We start from the raw sequence: 13,657 nt of genomic DNA, 5'->3' as shown, positions 1-13,657 counted from the left end.
CCGCCCAGCCACGCCTGTTCCCCGGGGCCGAGGGTGCTGCGTCCTGCCGCTGCCATGGCGGGCCCGGAGCTGTGTCTGCTCGTCCTGCTCTGCGCCGCCGCGGGACCCGCTCTGGGCTGGGACCGGCCGGGTGAGACCCGCGGGGATAAGGGGGCTAAGGGGGCTCAGCGCAGCCCAGCGCCTCTCCCGGCGCCTTGGCGGTTCCTTGCGGCCCGGCGCTGCGCTGCGCTGTCGGTTTAGCGGCGGGCACGGGGGAAGGAGGGCTTGTGCCGCGGTCCGCGCCAGGAAGGCGTTTGGATTTGGGCTCCCTCTACATCGGTTCGTGTCGCAGCAATAATCCCGCACTGTGGTCAGTGAGAGTTGTCTGTCTGCGAAGAATAGCCCAGAGCTGCCTCGGAAGGAAATGGGCAATTCTACCGTGTTTCTCTCTGCGCGTCTGATGCTTTCCAGAGCTTCGTCTCCTAAAGATGCAGGTTACTGCTTCGGCCTCTGTATCGCCAGCTTTTTCCTGAGAGGAGACCCTTGTGGCCAAGAGGAATGCACCTGCGTAAGCGCTGACAAGCAGTAGGAAGAATTTTTTCACAGGAAGGGTGATTAAGCATTGGAATGGGCTGCCCAGAGAGGTGGTGGAGTTACCATCGCTGGAGGCGTTTAAGGAAAGACTGGACGTGGCACTCAGTGCCGCGGTCTGGTTTACGTGGTGGGGTTCAGTCATCGAGGTTGGACTCGCTGATGGCAGAGATGTTTTCCAGCCTAATGGGTTCTGTGATTCTTTGTGCTGCCTGTTTCAGGGAAGGTTCTGCTGCGGGATGTTCAGGCGCTCACTCTCCACAGAGGGCAATACACAACATCCAGACGAACAGCTGCGGTCCCTCAGCTGCAGTGCACAGGAGGCTCTGCGGGCTGTTCCCGTGTCCCTGAGGTTGTTCAGTGCTACAACAAAGGATGGGATGGCTATGATGTACAGGTAGCTCTTTAAAACTTGTTAAACTCTTTATGAAATCGTCTTCTCCCAAGCTGGTAATTTCGGAAGGAGCAAAGAGAAATGAGCTACCTTGTTAGTTCAGATGCTTTTTGTTAGATGACGTCTGACAGCTAAAACTTAACCTAAATACTTTTAGGTTTGGATTTTCCAGAACTGCTATAGATATCTGTTTGAAATGTATTTCAAGGCACTCATGTAAAAGCACAGCATAGCAAACCTTTGTTTGTTTTAAATAAATGGTGCTCGAGTTTATAAAATCAAACTCTTGCAAACCCCAGAGGCTGCTCTTGAATTGTTATTGCTGTGTGGATTTCCTATTTTTATTAGCATGGAATGGGCTTCTAAATATTTGCTTCATTTCAGCCCTACCTTTTAAAAATGAAGTTTCAGACTTGTCTGACTTTCTCTTCTACCTTCAGATGTGAGTGCTAGTCAGTGAGCAGTCATGACTCTCTATTTGTTAGCTGTTCCTGAAGCTCCTGTCAATAGACAGGAATCAAGGCTGAAAGTAATTGTTAAAACCGATACAGTATTGTGAAAGAACAGTCAAATATGAATTGGCAGTTGGTACTGCTGTCTTGAATTATTAATTTAGAAATGACTGCTTTTTTATTTCATTTCCAAAATGCATGTCACGTGCTGTTAGAGATCCCTAAATTCAGGTACCTCAGGGAAATGAGAGGCTGAGAATTCACATATATTCAACCTGAAAATCCACAATATGGTTGTTAAGTGTTGCGTATGGATGCCTAATGATATCTGTCCCAGTTTCTTTTGATTTCTGCATAGACACAAATGGAATAGGATACACTGGATTTTAGGCTCACATGTTATATTTTTGTAGCTGCCTTCGAGTTTGCACAGGACAATTGTTTATCAAGCAGTTGCTACATAGGAGACAGCACATTTTTAGAAGTGTTGCTATATCTAAAAAAGGGATATTTGGAAAACCTGTTCGGTGAAGTAAAACCAAATCTTCCAGGGCTGTAACTCCTCAGTGTTCTGAAAGATAAGATTTTTTTTTAAAGTTTTAGGATTTAAAATTCATTTAAACATCAAATTCCTACTCCTTTTCAAAACAGGAGTGCATGGAAATTTCATACCCTATTCCCCTTACATGATTTGTTAGCTATTGCAGCTTTATTTCAGGGTGTGTTTGGGGACCTGACAAGTGTTTTCATCTTTGGGCCAGTATATTTTACTTTGTTTTGTGTTTGCTTTTCAGTGGCAGTGCAAAGCAGACTTGGACAATGCCTACCGTTTTGGACAAATAGAAGTGAGCTGTGAAGGCTATGATTATCCGGATGATCCTTACATACTAAGAGGCTCCTGTAGTTTGCTGTTCAGGCTAGAGCTGACTGAGGAAGGTGAAAGGAAAGTGAAGAACTCTGGAAGCTTTGGTTCTAGCTATTACCAGTCAAGGAAAGATTATTCTGATTCTGGTTCTGGAGCAATTGTTGTAATTGTTCTTCTCGTTCTTGCTTTTGGAGTATACAAGTTCTTCCTCAGCAGCCAGCAGTCTCAGCAAAGTTCTGGGGACAGTGATGGATTCTCTCGGCCATTCTGGCAGAGTCAGCAGGCACCTCCTCCTCCTGGCTTTAAGTCCACCTTCACAGGTAGGGCTCTGAGCCATTTACAGTATTCAAAAAAGCAAGCAGGATTGTTTATCTGCTGAAAGAGAAGGTGGGATAGAGTTAAAACCACAGCATTTGCAGGTGACTGCTGCATCGGCTGCAGAGCCTACAGCCAGCTTTGCATTCTGTTCTTTGTTTAAAAGAGGAAGTAAGGGCTTGGTTTTCCACAGGCTTTCAGGGCAAGCTGCCCTTTGAACCTCTGAAAAGCCATCTCCCTGTGCTTTGCAAGCATTCTTTTCATCACCTGAAAAATAGTAGGATTGTGACAGGGAGAATAGTTGTCATAGGTAATCTGGAAGAGAGAATGGTCTTACACAGCCAGAAACAAACCCATGCCAAAGGAGTACTTTGAAACTTTACAGAATGGCCTTTCAGCCCTGATTTCATGCACAAAGCAGTTGATGGAGTTGAGTATCATGTACCAGTCCTCTGCTTAACACATGCTTCAGTGTAGTCCCAGCAGTTGAAAGATTTGGTTCCCAGAGCAGAGAACAGTGTCTCTTGACTGTCATTAGAGGTACAGCATCTGAATCTCATGTGGGGCCTTTTGTCTGAAGTTGAAAATTATAAAAGCAGTGACAAGGCTGCTGCTAGGAAAAGACGTAGCTTTTCTTTTCCCAGAAAAATGGTGACTTCTGTCACTTAATAAGTAATCTTCCTTAGGCAGTCATAGTGTCTAAGGAAAATAAACATTACTCATCTGGCATCTGACCAACTCATTTAACCCTGTGAACATGCAAGTTGCTCACAGCACTGGAACTTAAATTACATTCTCACATGTTACATAATGTCTTTTTTTTCTTTTTAATAGAGAAGGGGTTTTAGAAAGAAAATCTATAGCAAGGATTACGTTTACTTAGTCAAAAGTGTATATATTAATAATGCTTATTAATGCTCTCCAAGTTTTGCTCAAGCAGCTTGGCCAACAGAGGGTGCAGTGTAATTCTTTTGGATACCCTTGTGCAGGGTGTGCACAGCAGAAACTTTCAGCCATACCTGCACCAGAAAATTAGAGGGAATCTGCTTCTGTATTACTGTTGGCTTTGCAAATTGGTTTGCATGTAGTTATTTCAGTCTGTCTGTGCTGTGTGTGCATCAGTGGCCAAGTGAGGGCATGGTGCTGGCTGTACTGTGGTGGTCAACTAGAGCCCTGGCCATGAGACATAGCTCTGTCCCACTGGGCACAGGCAAAACAGTGAAGAGTTACTTTCATTTTTTTCTTTCCAGTTCCTTGTCAATTAATTGCCCCAATGCATATTTCATTGCAGGACTGAAATCTAGCTAGGATAGGGTCTTGAGAAGGTTTTATTGATGATTGCTGAAAATTGAGACACTTAAAACACACATTGGGAGCTGTATAATGCTTAACTTAGGGCATTTTTGGTAAGGCATGTCAATGATTTCAGATTTTAGACACAGTAAGGAGGAAGACTTCTAAAATGTGCAGTCAGATTAAAAATATGATGTGTTATGCTACTTCATCCATTTAGTGTCTGGCTTACATTGTAGTAGCAGAGCAAAAGCACATATGAATGTGTATGTCCATGTGTTCTAGGAATGTATTAGTCTTTGGAAACCTGGCCAGTAATGAAAAGCAATGTTGTTCACATTGCTGTTAATATTTAATTTGCCTCATTTTAAATCCCCTTAACATGCAGAAGGTGTCTTGTGGAACTTGTTTAGCTAGACTTTCTTAATTAAATTCTGCTTTCTCTCTGTTAGTGGTTTGACACGATTCTTAATGTTTAGTCTAGATATTTCAACAAAAAATTACTCAGTTTCCTGAGTCAGTGTTTAGTCACAGTACTTTTGAATAAACAAGTTGGTTCATCTCTGATTAACATTGTTTTTGTGACAAATTAAGTATTTTTTGTTGTTGTTGTTCCAAATCAACAAATTTAATGGTATATCATCCCAATGAGAGTTTATTTATTCTCCCCACATATTCAAAATTAACTTCAACATCAAATCCAGTGTAGACTGAAACTGATTATTTCATTACTGTTTTATCTTCTATGAGTTTAAACAACCCATACCAGTTCAAAGACAAATCAGGCCCTCTGTACTTTTTACCTGTGTCATCTCTGACCCTCTTGTTCAGGTGGGCATGTTTAAAGGGAATCCTAATGTTATCTTCAGCCATTTTTATGCTTTCTTATGTGTTAAACCTGTGGTTGAGCTTATTCTTGCATCCGTGGTTTTTGCTAGACCAGAAAATTATTCTATTTTGGGTTTGTATTTTCTCATTTTATTTCTAAATGGAAGACATTCATTCTAATTCAGAGCCTCATGTTACACAGGTCACATGTAAAAAAAATTGTGACTCTCCTTCCCCCACTACTTGATATGCTTGCAGTTTCATCAAGGTATTTGTCAAGCTTGGTGGCTCATGCATAATAAAAACTTCACAATGTGATTACAGTTAGCTTGTCTTTTGATAACAAGTGCCAGACTAGGATTACCAGGAACAATACCAGTAATGTTAGCGTTACACTGAGCCACTGTGACTCAAATTGTGCAGCTGTGCTCAGTGAGATTAAGAGCTGTGTGTCTTTGTGGTTTGCTCACTGCACAGTGTTACCTACTTGATTTGTGTTCCTGCGTCTGCTTCTGGCCTGCTCTGTGACCTTCAGCAGATTATTCTTTCTTCGTTTCCTTTTCTATTTTTAATCTAACTTGTCTGTTTATAGATCAGCAGGCAGGGACTTTTTCCATGTTATGCAAACGTCAGGGCTATGAGATGAAGTGGAAGCAGATTTTTAACATAAAACTCTTTACAGTCGTGTTCATTTATGTGGGTTTACCTGCTTTCTGAAATGTGAGGCCTTTCAAGTTAAGCTTGACCAAGAATCTGCTGAAATCAGGAGCAGTTTGTTGTCTAATTTTCCATTATCTTTAACAGGAGAGAATCTTGTTGCAACAGCTGTCCTGAGGATTAGGCTACTACTAACTGATGCTTCCTATTTTCATTTTATTTAAGATGACAGCAGCTTTGGAACTCATTCCCATCATGGAACCAGTTCAGGACCAGGATTTTGGACTGGATTAGGAACAGGAGGCTTGCTGGGCTATTTGGCAGGCAGTTACAGGTAAAATACGCATCCTATCAGATTATAAAAGTATTTAAACTTCCGGGGTATGCCATATACTATGTTGACATTGTTTCTAAGCTTTCAGGCTTGTGTCATTCAAGCTATAAAATTCTACCACTAGAAGAATTTTGAGCAGCTATCTGTAGCTCCAGGACCAGAGACATTTCAAACATGCTTCTGAGGAAGCATACATTGACTGATGTATCTAATTGTGCTTCCTCTGACCTGGCATGATGGCCTGCAAATTTAAATTGTTTACTTTATATGCAGAATGTCTTAGAACACAGATAGTCATATTAAGCATATAACCATCTGTAGATGGGTCTCCTGTATCAATGTCATCTTTCCTGAAGTTAGTCTGGATGGCCATATTTGCTATAGACTTTTAGACATTTAAAATGCATAATTTTTAGATTAACTGTGTAAAGAGAGCAATTGCTGCCATTTTAGGCTTCACTTAAGAAGGTATGTGATTCCTGCAGGAATCTTTGTAGTCTAAGCAGTTTTCTCTATTTGTCAAATAACTTGGATGTGTATCAAGTCTGTTCCTGTAGTAGTATAACAGATTAGAGAATGACAAGATAATATGGACAGGAGTATGCTAAGAGTCTTCATTTTAAAGTTGTTGGCTATTTTTAGTAACAGAAACCTTTTATTAACTCTGCTAAGAATTTTTCAAAGATGTAATGTGTCAAAATTTTTATTCACCTGGAATTTCTTATGTCTTAAATACATAACCCTTGTGTTGAAGCATTATATTTATGTAGTATCTACATACAGGATAGTTGCTTGATTTCTACACACACCCCCATTTCAGTAAGCACAAATTATTGTTCAGGATTAGAGATCTAATTGAGTTAAGTCCAAATACCTGAGCAAGCTTCCTATCTTGGGCTTCTTTTTGTTTAAAACAGTCTTTGGTCCACTATTACTTTGCTTTTTTAGGCTTTTGAAATTATGTGCCTCAAAATGCTGGTGCCAGGAAGTGTGAGAGAGCTATTTGTAAATTTCAACAGCAGGAAATTCCATATCCATGGAAGCAAGTAATTTTAAGACAGTGAATCAAAGACCATGATATGTTAGTGTTACTGATATGACCTTTTCAAAATAGTTAACAGAAGAATGCTTTCTCTTGCCAAACATGGCTGGGATGTAGGTGATGCCAAAATGCATTTAAAATTCAGATTTCAAACTGCTTTCTTGTCTGACAGAATCTAATGCCAAAATTTCAGAGGGAAAAGTTTCCTCATTTGAAATTGCTAGAATTGCTTATTCTGAAGAATGAAGCTTAATTTTCTTTCGAAACTCTGTAGATTATGATATCACAGCACTGGATATCCTTGCTCTCAACATGTTAAATACATTAAATAGGAGTGTTTCCAGCTCTGAAATAACTGCTTACAGTTTTCCCTTGGAGGTGCAGTTCTTCGTTAGGAATGGTATCTTCTAAATTTTTCCTAAAGTCACTGATGAAGCCTTCCTTCCACTCTGTTTCATGCCAGAGCACAGCCACGTTCCCCATATCACAGTATGTGGACAGATCCCACAGCTACACCTCCTGTGAATGGGTACTCAAGGAATTCCACAGAACGTAGCAGTTCAGGAACAAGAACTGCTTCTGGTAAGGCAAAACACCTTTTAATTTTCTGAAGCTCAAGAGACTTTGATGTATCAAAACCAAGCAGATGTTAGCTGAGGTTCAATGAGCATCCTTGTTTTATTATACCGGTTGGTGTAGATGGGCATGTAACCATGTCCCTAACTTCCTTTCCCTACGGAAGTAGGGGAGCATTGTGGGACATGAAATTCCCCACAGGCCTGTGGTGGGCATGGCACCATCAGCATTGGGCTTGTCTTCACTGGTGAGCTGCATTCATTTAAGGCTTTCCCTTCTGATGTGCACTACGCATGCTCTTCTCTAGCAAGCATGCACAAACATGTTCTCTATAGAATGCAGGTTATCTAATCTGCAAGAACAGAGCAGTTTCCAGGCCAGTCAGCCCACAGTTGCTTGCTGTTCTACTTCATGGGAGTATGTTTACTTCATCTCCCTTGCTACCTTTAGCATTTTTAGAACTAGAGAGTTCCCTGGAAATGCTATGGTGGAGCTGATTTTTTTCTTTTTCTTTGCAGGCTTTGGGGGCACAAAACGAAGATGAAATCCTTGACATTATTACATCAGAGTGGTTGAACTAAATCTTATTGTGTACTTTTACTTCTTTTAGTAGTAGTATACTTCAAAAATGGATATGAAGTATGAAGGACTGGGCAAAGAATTCCTCACTTTCTCTGTGGACTCTCACTGTTGTTTAGGGTATCACAGGTGCTGGAACATGGACTATTTCAAATCAGCAGCTTCTCATACAGAAAAAGCTCATCCAATGAAGAAGGATGATGTTAGAGTGACCGTATGTCTGTCTGTACTTGAGGGGTTATGGCAATGATAGATTTACCAGATATTCAAAGCATGTAGCATACTACTCATGTTCTGTGGTTAATTTCATTTGATCCAGAATTTATGATATTTTGTTTTCCTCTTTCCTGGTAGTCCAGCATCTACCTGATACATAAGGAGTGCTGTTCTTTGAACCTACTTTTGTTTGTCTTTGCAGAATTCATGTGAATTCTGTGAATTCACTGTAAGTGCAGTGAGCTACTCAGATAAGTGTTGGAGTTCTTCCTCAGCAGACAAGAGCAAAACTGTATATAAGGAGACTAACATTAATAGGTTTGTATCTGTGCTGTGTGACTGTTGGAGCCAAAATGTGCAGATTCTTGGATTCTTCATGTTTCAGAGGTTATCCAAGGTGACTGTGCAAACCTGGGGGATTTTGTGTATGGTATGGGGGTAAATTAATAAGTAACCTGGAAATTTGGACCTCTTTCTGGAAGACTGAAGTAATTTAAATTCAGGTGACTACAGACATTTTGCCTGCATTGAGGCCACAGACTTTCCTTTTAATGGTGGATGTTGGCAATGCTGTGAAAACTTGTGATGTGAATGGTCTATCCTGCTAGATGACCTGTCCAGGGCTCAGTAAACCAAAGGTGCTCATTGCAAAAGGGAAGGGAATGTTCTTAATGCAAAGGTGGTAGAATCTCTGGGACACAGCAGGCTTTTATACTTAAGAAAGAAACTGAGTATCTTGACAGGATGTAAACTTTCCCAAACATGTTTTTTGAAAACACAGTGCTATCAAAGAGTGGGAAGCAAAAAGGCCTTGCTTTGTTCTGTGATGATATTTTGGGGTCTCTGTTAAGTGTCATACAGTTTTTGGGTGACTTAGTCTTTCCTGGGAGAGGGATTTCTGGATAAAGAGCGGAGAAATTTGTCAGGGTTGTGGGGAGAGGGGAAGAGTGAAAAATGGGCTGCTTGATCACCAGCTCTTCTGCAGAGCCCATCCTAACAGAGTGTAGAAGTGTGTGTTTGTACACAGCTTGTGTATGCTGGCAGCAGCCAGAGAAGCATTATCTTTTGGCCTTGTGAAAATACTGTATCTGGGAATTGGTATCAACCATTACAGCAAAAACAAAGCACTGTTTAGCTGATACAGTTTGCATTTCCACAAGGAGATTCAGTAGGTCTGGTTAGTCTAAGAAAGTGGCTTCAGCATAACTCACCAAAAAACAACTATGTCCATTCATGACTACAGAAGGAATTAGCTGACATGGTAACATCCCCCAAGTTCACTGTATGGCTTAAGCAACCAAAAGAGAGAAAACAAAACAAAACACACCAAAAGAAAAAAAGCCAACCCAACCAACAAAACCCAAAAATCTTTATGAAGTCAACAGATAAAAAGTGCTTCATGAACAAGTGCTTATACTGAAAGTGCTATATTGAAAGTATAAAATGAAATTGATAACTTGAGAGTAAAATGGTGGTTTGCTTCTCAGAGCTGCCTGAGGGTTGGGGAAAAATAACTACATTAACAGCCTGCACTATAAACCTGAAAAGGGAAATGGCAAAGCCCTTACTGGTGGCATAATAGAAAGCTCTACCTTTCTTGAGTAGAAGTCTGTGGTAAATCTCTTAACAACAAAGTGTAGCAAAAGAATATATTTTAAATATGGAGTTCTTACTTCCAAGTGTTTTCAGGTTAAGCTTGTCACAGTCAATATTTGCTTTGCTAACTAATTACATAACAATAAAACTGGATTATTTCTAACTGGGTAATTTGAAGCCAAAGTTAGCACTCAAATTACAATATGCTATGAAACGTTTTAGACAATGTTTTAATTTGCATTTATATATTTATAGTTTCTGCATGAAATGTGATTTGATACATAAATCTGATGAATTACCATAATTTCTGGATCTGCAAGATATTTTTGCCCTTCTTTTTGATAAAGGTGTGAAGTAAGTGAATAAGAAGTACTTTTGTCTTTAAATCACTGTCTTTAGGCCTGCAGGGATGGCATTGCCTCTTTCCTCAGAGTTGTCTGTCTCATCATCCACTTCCTGGGTTGTGTAATATCATCCTTTATCCCCAGATGCAGAGTGTGTAAGCTGTGTGTTTCAATAAAATAAACCAACACTGGGAATAGTTACTGTATTGATTAAGTTTTTGATAACAAAATACTGAACCCTATAAGGAATTGCAGGCTTTCTCGTAAATCGAGGTTTGGGATCTGAGTCTGCAGAAAAGCTCTGTTATGTCAGCAAGTTCCTGGTTTTAGAAGGTGGTGAGCTGAACCCTTCAAAAGAATTTATGATCACTGCTGCTGTTCCTGGTTGTGGATAGAGCAGAACTCTACACAGGGATAGCCTAAGCTGACGTATTGGCTTCTTACACGGAGAATGTGTCACTGCTGAACAGAGACATGGTGTACACAGAGGCAGTTCAACATCTTGGCAGTTGTAAACTGGGGTTAAACGGAGGCCTGCAAATTCTGCTATCAGTATTTCCTTGGGCAAATGTTGCAGATGCTTCTGAGTGAAAAGAACTTCTGGAAGGCAGCTTAAAGCTCATACTTGTGAAAGACCTTGAGCTTCCTTCCTGAACATAAGATCTGGAAGGTCCTAGTCTCCTGGACAGGGTTTTGGCAGTATCTTCACAGCAGCTTCATAGTTGCAAGGCATATGTAAATGCTTAAACTGTTAAATGCTGTTGTAGATAGTTGCAATTCTATCTGGCATCTGGGACCAGAACTGCTTGTACTCTGACAAGGCTTACATCCTCACACAAAGCTAAAACTCATTACAGAAACGAAACTCTTGCTTTTACAGCTGACTTCCCCCGAAGCATGTGATGAAAGAAAAAAAGATGCACAGAGATAAGCTTTCTCTGTGCTGCTCTGTCTTGTGACTCAGTTGCCAGGTCAGATCTTGTCTAGTTTTGCAGACTGTCATGCTGTGCACCTTGCTCTTTTCCCTGGGTGCCATGTGTGTTTGACTTAGCACCAAGGCAAGACAGTAGGTGGTTGGTTTTAAAAATAAAATTCTTCCATGGTCATCATTTTACATCACTAAATTCCAAAAGGGGAATTAAGCCAGGTGGCACAATTTCCAGCACTAGGAGTTTTTGCACAGAGAAATTACTGAAGTAAAGTAGCAAGCAATACCTACCTGCCTGCCCAGCTATCTAAAAGCTAAAAATGCAGCATTTCCACATAGACTCTTGTCCACTTAGCACCAATTACAAGTGCTGTGTTTTTTATTCCTTACTAAAGCAAATTAGTATTCATATTTTCAGAGTACCTATCAACCAGTGACTGTGGTACAGAAATAGCCTAGCTGCCAAAGGTATATGAGCAAATCCACAATAAATGTTAAAGAAATCTCACAGCAACGCAATCTGTACTAGCAGACAATGCCGTTGTCTCATGTTGTGTCTAATGAACATAATGTCAGGTCTGTTGTTCTCCTTCCATACCTATTGGGGCAGCTCAGGGTTGAGTGCTGTGTGGGAGAGGCTCTTTATCACTTGGCATATTTTGCTGAAACCTTCAGCAGCCAATTCTTTTGCTTTCCTACTATTGTGTGTAACTGCAGTAGTCTTCACTTTCTGACACCTCTTTTCCTATTGCAGCTGTGATTTGCAATTGCTAATGAAAATAATCCTCAAACTCCCTTTATGTGGCCTGTATATCTTACCTCCTACTGTCTTCCATCTTGTAGTTCCCTCTTTTCCTGCAGGGGGTCAATGTTTCTGTAGCAAGGAAGGGACAAGCAATTGTAAAAAGTGCATTGAGCTGGGAATGGATGGAGTAGATAGCAATGAATCCAAGGGAGCCAACTGTCAGGCTGTGAATTGACCTCTGTGAGCAGTATGTCTGTGGGCAGTAAGTCTGTGGAAAGACATTTTTTTAGCTTTCTATCAGAGAAGCATTTTTCTTACAGTCACAGTGTGGCATCTGGGGATTGGAGCAGATTAAGGGCTGGTGAACTGGCAGCAAGGAGCAGACCTGAAAACATCCCCTCCATCCTAACTTAGGAACAACTAAGACTTGCATAACCAGGAAGCTGGCCTAGGTTGTGCTAGCTCAGCAACTCCACAGTCATGCCATTGCAAATCCTGTGGGTAGATGTATGTTTAAAGATACCAGGTGCTTCTGAAAATGCCCCAATGCTAGTGCCAAGCAGAAGAAAGGTGACTTGGCCCTGCATCCATGTTTCTTTTCTGCTGCAGTGTGACGGAATGAACAGAGAAGGCCAAACATGGAAAGAGCAGCAAGCAACTATGACAAAGGGTAGCAAGTTTACATCTGCAGTAGCCAAAGCCAGGCTTGCAGGTGAAGTCTGTGTTCCGGTATGTACTGCCTGCTCACTCTTCTCACACAACAGCAGGAAATACTAGGCAGCTCTAATAGCTGTTGTATCAGGATTATTTTACTGGGTTTAAAAGTTTATCCTGCATCCCTAAAGTTAAGTCATACAGACAATTACTAGTAATATGTATTGGCACCTTTTGCTCTGAGGGCTATCTGAGCCATACTACAATTCAGACTTCAAACTACTCACTGTGAAATTTGGAGGAGACAAATCGCTGCCTCTTTAAGCAATCTGCTTAAAGACCAGATTCCCAGAAGTACTGCACAGGGAACTTCTCCCTGTTAACTGCATTTGCCTTGACTTCTCTAGAACCAAGGCTCATGCAGTCTTTGCTGTGCAACTTTATTTAGATGTCATTGTGGAGGATCCTCTGAGACTTTGCCTTCAGAGATCACAGCCCTGACATCATTGCCCCTGTAAGCCTTCTTCTGTATGCCTCCTGTGTCCTTGTAATCAGCATGTGGAGATGTCTTTATCAAGGAAGCCCTGGAATTACCAGCAATTCAAAATACTTTTTGCTGCTGCTGCTGTCTGATGGGAGTTATTAATCTCCCAGTCAACTCCTGTGGTCATTTTCATGTTATTTTGCAGCTGTAAACATGTCACATCTGCTTTAATGGACAGACAACAAAAAGAAAAAGAAAAAAAAATGCAATGAATGTAGATAAAATGCTGAGTTGGAACAATTTTGCAGAGCTAACCTTCATGCTAGGATTACTTTATCAACATTCTTCTCCAGGAGTTGGATGAGTACTTTATTGATGTGGATTTAAATAATGCCATCAGTGTTTTCTGTACCACAAGAGTGGAAGACTTGGACCTATAACAGGTTTGGTGTTCAACAAACTCAGACCTGTTTGGGACTCTGTAGTTTGACACAGAGCTTGCAAAGAATTGGTAGCAGTAAAAAGTGAGGTTAGATCAGCACAGAAATTCATGTGGTTTGCAACATAGACAGAAACAAACTGATCTGTGCTGTTTCTGAAACCGAGGTGAAAACAAGCTTTAATCAGGCTGAAACAGGTCAGAAAATTGTTCCTGTCTTTGCTTTGAGCCAAGGAGATCCTGTTCGGCACAAATTGTCATCTGCTGCTGACAACTACTGTCAGCACTGAAGTCCTCTTTCCCTTAGGTAGGCAAACCCTGTGTCCTCATCCTGACTATTAGAAAA

At 41.0% G+C, this 13,657-nt stretch overlaps 1 protein-coding gene across 1 annotated transcript; it reads left to right on the top strand.

Moving 5' to 3' along the window:
- Positions 1-18: 18 nt before the first annotated feature.
- SARAF (store-operated calcium entry associated regulatory factor) lies at positions 19-10,256 on the top strand. The gene is made up of 6 exons (XM_085058453.1): positions 19-130; positions 792-967; positions 2,211-2,601; positions 5,600-5,708; positions 7,214-7,332; positions 7,845-10,256. Exons 1-6 carry the CDS (start codon positions 55-57, stop codon positions 7,868-7,870), a joined length of 897 nt encoding a protein of 298 aa, XP_084914579.1. The 5' UTR covers positions 19-54; the 3' UTR covers positions 7,871-10,256.
- Positions 10,257-13,657: the final 3,401 nt, after the last annotated feature.

The sequence above is a fragment of the Lichenostomus cassidix genome, chromosome 4, assembly GCF_008360975.1.
Source record: "Lichenostomus cassidix isolate B80296 chromosome 4, HeHo_3.0, whole genome shotgun sequence".
Taxonomy (NCBI): Eukaryota; Metazoa; Chordata; class Aves; order Passeriformes; family Meliphagidae; genus Lichenostomus; species Lichenostomus cassidix.
The sequence above is the reverse complement of the archived record's forward strand: the minus strand, read 5'-3'. Positions and strand labels throughout refer to the sequence as shown.